Raw genomic sequence first — 11344 nt, forward strand, 5'->3', positions numbered from 1 at the left:
CGACGTCCAGGTTCGTCCGTTGGTGCCGGTGGTGTGCTCCTTGCCGGTGTGGCGTAGCCGGACATGATGAGGTAGTGCCGGTGGCAGAAGTGCAGAGGCGCACACGAGCTGCTCGATCAACTGCCCATGAAAGAGAGAGATATGTGAGGAAAAAGATATAGCAAAAGCAGGAGAGAGGAATTTGCCACATCAGCGAAGACTGGTCAAAACCGGGCTGAGTCAGCAACATACCGGGTCAGCTGAGGCGAAGGACTAAACTTGTCTGGTTTGAAGAGTTGGGGGACTAAGTTTTGCCGGTTTTTGAGTTGAAGAATCAAATCTAGACTTTCGAAAGAATAGAGGGACAAAAAATATACTTTTCCCTTTGAATAATGTCTCTCATGTCCCTCCGTACTTCGACGATGTCCGATCTGGCATCAACGAAGGGTTGAAACTCCAGGTCTCTGTATTATTTTGGTGTGCACAACTATTTTTATTAGTATTCATGGTAGCCAACAAAACAAAAGTCATCAACAAATTTGGTAGAGCCATTGCAACATATGAATTTAACACATACAACCTAGTAGTCATCTTCTTTCGTTCTGATGGTTTAAAGAAGGAATAAACACCCTCACATTGTCCTTGCCACATCTGGTAGGATACGTCTAAGACAAGGATTTTCATCATGGTTACCGAGACCGACCACTAAAGGCAAGCTCTTCAGCAACTTGACAACGCCTTCTACTAGGTAAAGACACAAGTTCGTTGATGTTGAGCCCTACCAATAAAGGAAAAGAAAGATTTTCCATACGTAGAAATGAAGTGCTGCTAAGAATTTTTATACAAAACTTAGAGATATTGTCGTGGATATATCAACTAACTTCCTTTGGGAGATTAAGATTCTATGCGGATCAAAATTGTCTTGCGACTACTAGTTTAGCATAGTACAATGTGGTTGTATGCTTCAGCGAGGGGGCGCTGTGAAAATAAGTGTCCGCCTTGTTGGTGCAATGAAACCATACAACAATTTTTTTTATGTGCTTGTCCACTTGCAAGATGCCGTCGGACTATTGTTGGCTATAATTCCGGTATTCCTTGTAACTAGCATAGTGACCCAGGCAGTGTGTAGATTGTTTATTTTTGGTAAACAGACGTCCAATAGTAGTTGTGTTGTTTGAGGAAACCTTACTTTTACTTGTGAACATAAACCTTAGGCTCTCTGGGACAATTGTCAAAAATCATTTAGCGTAATACCAAAATTATTTATTCCATTAGTAACCTATTATGTGTATTTTGATTAAATATTGTTAGGTGTTATTCAAACGCCCTTTGTTATTTGTTACTTCCCTCATCTTTCCCATCCAACGGTCACCTCTCCTCTATGTGATGGCACCCTAGGCCTTGCTTAGAAAATAGAAGACATGAAAAAGGTGTATACTACTTTCAAATAGATAGATAGATAGAGTGCGCATAGCGACATGACGAGGACATGACCAAGCCAAAGCCAACGGCCGCTACTAGCACGTCCAACCAAGAGACGAGACTTTGCTGCCAATTATTCCTCTGGCCCATGGGCCTGCTTCTTCTTTCTCTTCTACTATTCTGCCAATGCATACCAACCAACCCCTCCTAAATAATCAGTATTATAAATATGAAAACACTCTTAGGAGTGTGATTAGCATAATTCATGTGTGGCTAGATAACTGAGACTCATATTACTAAAGGCAACAAATGAAAGGTAGCGTTAAGGGCCAACATATGTGATTTAGAGAGGAAAATGGTACGAAAGATTAAGGTTGTTGATAAGTAATATATACTATACCTCATATTCTATATTGTTAGGTAGGTTGCGAAAAGTGCCTGGCATCGTAGGAGCCGGTTGAGCCAAAACTCAATACGTTGGTGCTATATATTATCAACGTCGTCTTTTGTCGTTCACTGCTCATGGAAGTATTGGTCGATTCAATTAATCATATTTTTAATATGATTTATTATTACTAAGGTTATATTCAGTTTTCCTTTTAGTTTAAGCTACCTTTGTGTTTGGACAATTAATTTTATTGAGCTTGGGTCACATGTCCTAATAACAATTGATATGATGTGTTCTGTTTGTCATCTGCCCCCCTAGTTATCAAATGCGGATTTTCCATGGAATTCTTGCTTCATTTCTCCGAATGATAATGACGATAACATGTTGAGACCATGCATGTTAGAGCATCTCCAACAGACGCGCGGATCTACGACGTACTAATTTTTTTTTGCAGCGCCAAAAAAGTGTTTTAGCGCGCCGGGCTAGTGTTTTGCTTTAGCAGAAGCGCTATATATTGCATGCCACAAGTAGCACTTCAGTAGGCGCGCTAAATTACAGCGTGCGCCCCCAGCACAAACAACATTTCACACTCAACATAGAACCAAGAAGATCAAACACACACAAAATAAATCAACAATAAATATTTCAATTATTATTACAACTCAAACAAATAGTTTATCTTCAATAGAATAAATAGTTCATGAACAATGCAACAAATAGTCAAAATACAACAAACATAGAACATCAAACTAGTTTTGTCGCCCATTACATGACCACCACTCCTCAACTCGATCCTTCTGAAGGTCATCATGTGTTTCGGCACATCGAATCGCATGATAGGAGGCGACAAAGCGGCTCACCCTCGTAGCCCTCCTCCGCACTCGTACGGGATGTCCCATCAACTCATACTGGGAATAGTCTAAATCTTGCCCATGCTCGTTCTCGATGATCATGTTATGCCTGATCACACAAGCGTTCATGATGTATCAAAGGATCGTTTGATCCCAAAATCAAGCCAGTCCTCTCACAATAGCAAATTGGGATTGCAAAATCCCAAAAGCTCTCTCCACATATTTCCTAGCCGCTGCCTGAGCATTGTGGAAATCAAGTTTTTTCTTACCTTCCGATGCCGTCAACGGCTTCACAAATGTTTGTCACCTTGGGTAGATGTCACCCGCAAGATAGTAGTCATAGTTGTATGTATGGCCATTTGCGACAAACTCCACCAGTGGAGTTTCACCATTTGCAGTCCTATTCATTTGTGGTGACCGTTGAAGAACATTGATGTCATTGCAAGATCCAGGCATTCCGAAAAAAGCATGAAAAATCCAAGTCTGATGATCGGTCACCGCTTCAACAATTATAGTGAAACCCTTTTTCTTGCAGTGGAATTGTCCATGCCATGCCTTAGGATAGTTCTTCCAACTCCAATGCATGTAATCTATTGAGCCAAGCATACCTAGGAACCTGCGAGTTTGTTCATCTCCAAAAGCCTTGCGTTGTCTTCAACATTGGGAGCTCTCAAATATTCCGACCCAAACACTTGCACAATTCCAACTGCAAAGCGCTTGACACACATGATGACTTGACACTCACCCATGGCCAATTGGTCCTCAACTAGATCTGCCAGAATACCGTATGCCAACATACGCAAAGCGGCGGTCACCTTTTGAAAGGTGCTATGCCCGGGTTCTTCGACGACATTCCTCCTTTGCTGAAAAAACCGATCATGGCTCGCCAGTTTCCCCGCAATGTGTTTGAACAACTCGATGCTCATCCTAAAACGGAGCCAAAAGTAGGACTCGAGGTATGTGGGATTCTCCAAAAAATAGTTCATCATCAATCTGTTGTGGGCATCGATCCTTTCCCTCCAAGATTCTGACGACCGAAAATCAAACACCGTACTTTGGCTTTTTATTGACGTTCATAGCTAGGATCATTGCGGTGTCCTCCTCCTCTTGAAGATTAGCGCGGCTTATCTAGTGCATCTTTTGGAGATGCTCTTATACACATGATCACGTGCTATATCCAACCACCAAAAATATATATTGATATAGAGATTATGACGATATGTATGTAGGTGCTCCATTATTCATACTTGATATATAGTATGGCTAATTGACGCCGCCCAATCCCAAAAGATAGGATAAAATACAAGCTAATAATAATAATTCCAAAAAATAACCATACCATGCATGTGTAAACTCTCCAAGCATCGACTTGCCAATAAAGATTGATCACAGTCCTATCGCAACGAGAATCTGCGATTGGACACCATTTAGGATTGGCAAGATCGAGTGACACAAAAGTCATCTGTTCTCTTCCCGACTCCCCAAACCACCCATTTATAAAAATAGAAGCAGTTCCTTTTGGACAACTATAGTTTGCATAATTTTAAAAGCACAAGTTTAACCTTGCAAAAAAAATATATCATATATGTCGAGTCCTTTGTAAAGCTAGACATTATTTAGTTACACCACAAGAAAAACACAATGTTATTTTTTTCTGGAGATTCTGTGCATGACATACTAGAAATCGCGGAGGGTTGATCATGCTTGCTGTGTGCACTGATTCGGTGTATAACATAGTTGCCATAGTAACGAAGAACTTTCCATGATATTAGATTTGATAAATTGTTTTGTCTATTATTTCCAGGACCCAATACCAACCCTCCTAAATTTTAAATACCAAAACAGTGGTGTGAGTACCTCAATTCATGGATAGCCACATAATTAAATATGTATTCATGTAACTACTATTTTATATTTTTGCATTAATTCATATAACTATTAGAAGGATGCACGGGTAACTGCAATTTTAACAAGAAATCAAGACGGCCGAGGAGTATTTAAAAAGAAGAAGAAGGTGTGTCTGGCATCGTAGGTGTCGGTTGAGCATTGCTAACACTTAATTTCTTGGTGCCACTCCATACATTATCAGTGCCGTCTTAAGTCCTTCGCTGCTCATGGCAGTAGTTCGACGTTAATTAACCAACCTTTCTCTTATTTTATTATGATCAATATATTATATGATTTTTCTTTTAGTTTTTGAGTTTGGAAGATTATTTGTATTGAGATTGGGGCCACATCTCCTAATAATTATTGATATGATGTGCTACATTTGACATCCGACCCCTAGTTATCACCATCCCATTTTCTATAGAATTATTGGTTCATTTCTCCCCATGATAATAATAATAATAGGTAGAGACCATGCATGCTATAAGTATGATAGCACGGTATGCCCACCTACCAAGCGGACATATGGATATGTACGTGCCCCATTATTATTATTTTCATATGCTCCATGATTGATTATTGATACAATGGCTAATTGACGTCACCCATCCCAGAAGATAGGATATAAATCTAGCTAATAGGAGTAATTATAAACATCACCAAATCATGCACAAACTTCCCAACAAAGATCATAGTTATCGCACCAAGAATTTGCAATCAGACTCAGTTTAGGAATGGCGAAACCGAGTGACGCAAAAGTCATCTTTTCTCTTCTCAACTCACCAAACCAACCATTTCTAAAGAAGAAACCAGCTACTTTAGGACACCCATAGTTTGGATGATTTTAATTAAAAACACAAGAATACACATTTTTTGGAATGTTATGGCATATATATCCAGTCTTACGTTTTATCTTGAGAGATCCAGCCTTACGTAAAAGCTAGATGTTATTCAGAGACGGCGGGAGAGTGATAGGGGAGGCGGCACGGGCAGCAGGGTGTGCTGGGGATTTACCGACAGCGACAAGGGTGACGGAGGCGCGAGCTCTTCCCTATTTATAATAAGATTTGCGTCTCCTAGACCATATTTACGGGCAACGAAAAATTATTTTGGGGGGATTTAAACGTTGTCAAGATGCGGTAGATGGCGTTTAATTCCTCAAAATTAAAAGTTTAGCCCTCATATTTAACTTTTGGGATGGCTAGAGATGTCCTAAGGTGGTAATCTAGTGTTACAATCATCATAGTGACCTGTTATGCAGCTATGATTCCCTAATTAACGATGTGAGCTTGGTTATTGATCAATGAAGTGAAGTGTGTTCCCCTAAAAAAAGCTATGCAGCTATTTTACATATGGATACAAAGTGCTGTTCATTTAGAACTACAAATGGATGAATAGCGCGTGCAAAAGATATAGGGACAATTACATTTGAGCCTCTAGTTGTGTCACACCCGTGTGTTTTGCCCCTAAATTCAAAAAACCCTCATTTCTATCCAAGCTCGTTTACTCCTCTTATGTTTTTGCCCTTTGACCGTTTGACTGCAACTTTGAAAACTTCATAACGAATTAATACTAACTCAGAAAAATGCAAATAAGATATCAAAATGATCGGAAAAACATCACCTATATGTGCATGCCATTTGCATTCATGACAAAAGTACTGAAAAGTCCCTATCTCAGTTTGAGCTCATATGATGTCTTTTGTCATGAATGCCCTTTTTGTCATGAATGCAAATGACATGCACATATAGGTGATGTTTTTCCGGACATTTTGATATCTTATATGCATTTTTCTGAGTTAGTATGAATTCGTTATGAAGTTTTTAAAGTTACGGTCAAACGGTCAAAGGGCAAAAACATAAGAAAAGCAAACGAGCTCGGGCAGAAACGAAGGTTTTTTAAATTTAGGGACAAAACACACGAATGTGACACAACTAGAGGCTCAAATGTAATTGTCCCAAAGATATATGGTGACGGCAACCAAAGCAACCAATAAACCCCGCCGACGATCGTCGACATTGGTCTGACCCGTGGGCCCATCTTACATACCACCGCCCAGGCCAAAGGAAAATAAAATAACAACCAACCCCTCAAGATTATCGGTATTATAAATAGTGGGACACTATTACGAGACACGCGCCCGTCTTCTTCGCTTCTTTCCCAAAACAGAGCACCTACCAACCGAGCCAGAGCGCAGCAGAGCACATCCATGGCCGGCCGCCGCACTGAACCCCGGCCGTCCTACACCGCCTAGCCAGCCATCCACAGTAGTGCCCGATCGCCGCCACCATGAAGCTTGCCGTGGAGGTCGCGGACGCGGCGGAGCTGTCCGCCAAGGACGGCGCGGCCGGCTGCAACGCGTTCGTGGAGGTGGAGTTCGACGGGCAGCGCCAGCGCACGGCCACCCGGCCCGGCGACCTCTCCCCGCAGTGGAACGAGACGCTCGTCTTCGACGTCCGCGACCCGGCCCGCCTCGCCGCCCTCACCGTCGACGTGTCTGTCCAGCACGACCGCAGCCTCAACGACCACAACGCGCTCCGCCCCCACGTCTTCCTCGGCCGCGTCCGCGTCTCCGGCGAGTCCGTCGCTCGCTCGCCCGACGAGGCCTTCCTGCAGCGCTTCCCGCTGGATAAAAGAGGGCTCTTCTCCCGCGTCTCCGGGGACATCGCGCTCCGGCTCTACCTCGTCCCCGACGGGCGGGACGGCGATCGCGTCGCGCAGGACCATGCTGCTGCTGCTCCGGCCATGGACACGGGCGGTGGTCAGCAGCAGAACCAGCAGCAGCCTTCCCAGTCCGCCGCCGCCAGCTTGGACCCCGAGAGGATGGTCCGGAACGTCTTCTCTGGCGAGGCGCCCGCAGGAGCCGCAGCTGCCTCTGCCTCGGGAGGGCCGGCGGCAGAGACCAAGGGGAAGAGCGGCCACGACACACGCGAGTTCCGCTCCATTCCGGCCTCGTCAGGTGGTGGTGGCAACGAGCCTCGGCGCCACACGCTCCACGCCATGGCGGCGCCGCCCCCGCCAGCGGGGCAGACGGTGGTCGTGCCGAAGCCCGCCGGGCCTGCCCAGGCAGCGCCCCCGGGCTCGCAGTACGGCCTCACCGAGACGAAGCCCCCGCTGCCGGCCAAGATGGGGCCGCGCTCTGGGACGGCCAAGATCGCGTCCACCTACGACATGGTGGAGCCGATGTCGTACCTCTACGTGACTGTGGTGAAGGCGCGCGACCTGCCCTCCATGGACCTCACCGGCGCGCTGGACCCGTACGTGGAGGTGAAGCTGGGCAACTTCAAGGGCGTCACGCGGCACCTGGAGAAGAACCAGAACCCGGTGTGGCGGCAGACGTTCGCCTTCTCCGGCGCCCACCTGCAGGCCAGCCAGCTCGAGGTCATCGTCATGGACAAGGACACGCTCCGCGACGACTTCGTCGGCCGCGTCGTCTTCGACATGTCCGACATCCCCAGCCGCCTGCCGCCCGACAGCCCGCTCGCGCCGCAGTGGTACAGCCTCGCCGACGCCCACGGCGAGCGGTTCCGGCACGGCCACCCCCTCGGCGAGATCATGCTCGCCGTCTGGATCGGCACGCAGGCCGACGAGGCGTTCCCGGAGGCGTGGCACTCGGACGCGCACTCGCTCTCGCGGGAGGGGCTCACCAACACGCGCTCCAAGGTGTATTACTCGCCCAAGCTCATCTACCTCAAGGTCTCCGTCATCGCGGCGCAGGACCTGATCGCCGCCGACAAGGGCCGGCCGCTGGCGCCGACCATCGCCAAGATACAGATGGGCAGCCAGATCAGGCGGACGCGGCCGGGGCAGCCGCAGGGGTCGGCGAACCAGGCGTGGAACGAGGAGTTCATGTTCGTGGCCAGCGAGCCGTTCGAGGACCCGCTGGTGGTGACCGTGGAGGAGAAGGTCGCCGCCGGCCGCGACGAGCCCATCGGCCGCATCATCATCCCCGTGGCGTCGCCGTACGTGCCGCGCAACGACCTGGCCAAGTCTATACCATCCAAGTGGTTCAACCTGTCGCGCGGCATGACGGTGGACGAGGCGGCGGCGGAGGCGACGACGGGGACCAAGCACCGGGAGCACTCCAAGACCTTCGCCAGCAAGATCCACCTCAGGATGAGCCTGGAGACGGCGTACCACGTGCTGGACGAGTCCACGCACTACAGCAGCGACCTGCAGCCGGCGGCGAAGAAGCTGCGGAAGAGCGCCATCGGCGTGCTGGAGGTGGGCATCCTCAGCGCGCGCGGCCTCGGCGGCAACAAGAGCGCCTACTGCGTGGCCAAGTACGGGTCCAAGTGGGTGCGCACGCGCACGCTGCTGGGCACCGCCGCGCCGGCGTGGAACGAGCAGTACACCTGGGAGGTGTTCGACCTGAGCACCGTCATCACCGTCGCCGTGTTCGACAACAACCACCTCCACCACAGCGACGGAAAGGACCAGAGGATCGGCAAGGTGCGCGTCCGCCTGGCCACCCTCGAGTCCGACCGCGTGTACACGCACTACTACCCGCTCATGGCGCTGACCCCCGGCGGGCTGAAGAAGACCGGTGAGCTCCACCTGGCCGTCCGGTTCACGTGCACGGCGTGGGCCAACATGCTGGCGCAGTACGGGCGGCCGCTGCTGCCCAAGATGCACTACAGCAACCCCATCTCCGTGCTCCAGCTGGACTACCTCCGGTTCCAGGCGATGCAGATGGTGGCGACGCGGCTGGGGCGGTCGGAGCCGCCGCTGCACCGGGAGGTGGTGGAGTACATGCTCGACGTCGACTCCCACATGTTCAGCCTGCGGCGGAGCAAGGCCAACTTCTACCGCATCACGTCGCTCTTCTCCGGCGTGGTCGCGGTCGGCAAGTGGTTCGACGGCATCTGCAAGTGGAAGAACCCGCTGACGACCATACTGGTGCACGTTCTGTTTCTGATACTGGTGTGCTACCCGGAGCTGATCCTGCCGACGGTGTTCCTGTACCTGTTCATGATCGGGGTGTGGAACTACCGGCGGCGGCCGCGGAAGCCGCCGCACATGGACACGGTGCTGTCGCACGCGGAGCAGGCGCACCCGGACGAGCTGGACGAGGAGTTCGACACGTTCCCGACGTCCAAGCCGTCGGACGTGGTGCGGATGCGGTACGACCGGCTGCGCAGCGTGGCCGGCCGGGTGCAGACGGTGGTGGGCGACCTGGCCATGCAGGGGGAGCGCGCGCAGTCGCTGCTCAGCTGGCGCGACCCCAGAGCCACGGCCATCTTCATCACGCTCTCCCTCATCGTCGCGGTCGTGCTCTACATCACGCCGTTCCAGGTGGTGGCCGTGGTCTTGGGGCTCTACATGCTCCGCCACCCCCGCTTCCGGAGCAAGCAGCCGTCCGTGCCATTCAACTTCTACAAGCGGCTCCCCGCCAAGGGTGACATGCTCCTATGATCTCCTCTTCTCTTCTCTTCTCTTCTCTTCTCTTCTCTTGTTTTTTTGCATAGGGTTATCTAAATTAATTACAGTACATATATATTCACTACTACTACTACTACACTACAGTACACTACACAATCGATCACTTTTGTCTGTGTGATCAGAGAATCTTGAAAAATAAGAAAGCTTGGAATGGAGTGGATAGATACTCTGAACATTCGGAAGCTTCGTCTCCATCAATAATTAAAAGGGAGAGAACAAAGCGGCAGATGCGGCATTGCTTTCATCCAACATATTTTTTGTTCCACTACATTCCATACCGTGCTTTTGTCGGTGCGGTGTGAATATTTTTTTTGTTTCACTTTTGTCTGTGTCTACACCAGTTAGTCAGACACCATGGGTGGTGTCCATCTTCTTCTTCTTTGGATACGTGTAGCGTGCGGAATAAAGTTGGTCGACCAAGCTAACGGGAATAAATAAAGCCTCACTGTGCTAGCAGTGTATTCCATGTTCGACGACTGTTGTCTCATTCATATTCATATTCCATTATTTTATTCAGAATGCAGCATCAAGGTGGAGTATATACGAGTAGCATTCTAAAAGTAGCTTGTCCTAATCCTTGTTCGAATTAGCATGTCTCTTGAAGGATCCAACTCCACGGAGGCAGCTGATGAGATTAGATTAATTAGGCACAAAAGGTGGGTGTGGCGGTGCCTCCTATACATATACAGTGGTACGGTAGTAGGGCCTTCCATTGTCCAATCATTTCTCTTTTTTTTTCTTTATCAAGTGGTGAAGTGGGCACATATATATAGTGTGTATGCATATGCATGAACGGTTCCATCGATCTGGCTGTCCACTCGGATTATCCAAAGTTGTAGAATGCTCAAGTAAAGCGACATCAATCATGGATGCATCATGGATGGATGGATCGGATCGCCTTTAGAAACTGCACTACACGGATTAGTCATGCCCGCGGCATGGCATTGGCGAGCTTTTTCTTTCACTCATTTCATAGAGTAGCATGCATTTTCAAGGTAGGTCAGTAGGTGGTTGCAGTGCAAGGAATGGAAAGGTTGTCTGATTGGGCTCTCAGTCACTCGGTCGGAATATATTACTCAATCGATCGACGTTGGAAAAACCGTGAGTGGGTGCGTGGTACACCATGCGTTGCCCTCCCTCGTCGCTCACCCGACGCTCATCCCATCGTCAATCAATCACCTTTGAATTATGGGTACAAATATAATAGGAAGTTTCCCCCGCCTTCTTCATCACTGGGCAAGGAGGACGATCGATCTCGTCTAATAAATGGTTGAAATGGACAAGAATCCAGAAATCGATCCATCAACCACAAGCTTGAAATGTTGATCAGTTTATTAGTTGATCGATGACGACGCTGATGTGAGAGTGGTTTGAC

The 11344-nt window shown here is 48.5% G+C and overlaps 1 protein-coding gene across 1 annotated transcript; it reads left to right on the forward strand.

Moving 5' to 3' along the window:
* Positions 1-6577: 6577 nt before the first annotated feature.
* LOC125540509 (FT-interacting protein 4-like) lies at positions 6578-10440 on the forward strand. Its single transcript, XM_048704120.2, has one exon. The coding sequence runs from the start codon at positions 6817-6819 to the stop codon at positions 9940-9942; it is 3126 nt and encodes a 1041-aa protein (XP_048560077.1). The 5' UTR covers positions 6578-6816; the 3' UTR covers positions 9943-10440.
* The last annotated feature ends 904 nt before the right edge of the window (positions 10441-11344 follow it).

This window comes from Triticum urartu, chromosome 2A (genome assembly GCF_056163025.1).
Source record: "Triticum urartu cultivar PI428250 chromosome 2A, HENAU_Tu73, whole genome shotgun sequence".
NCBI classification, from domain to species: domain Eukaryota; kingdom Viridiplantae; phylum Streptophyta; class Magnoliopsida; order Poales; family Poaceae; genus Triticum; species Triticum urartu.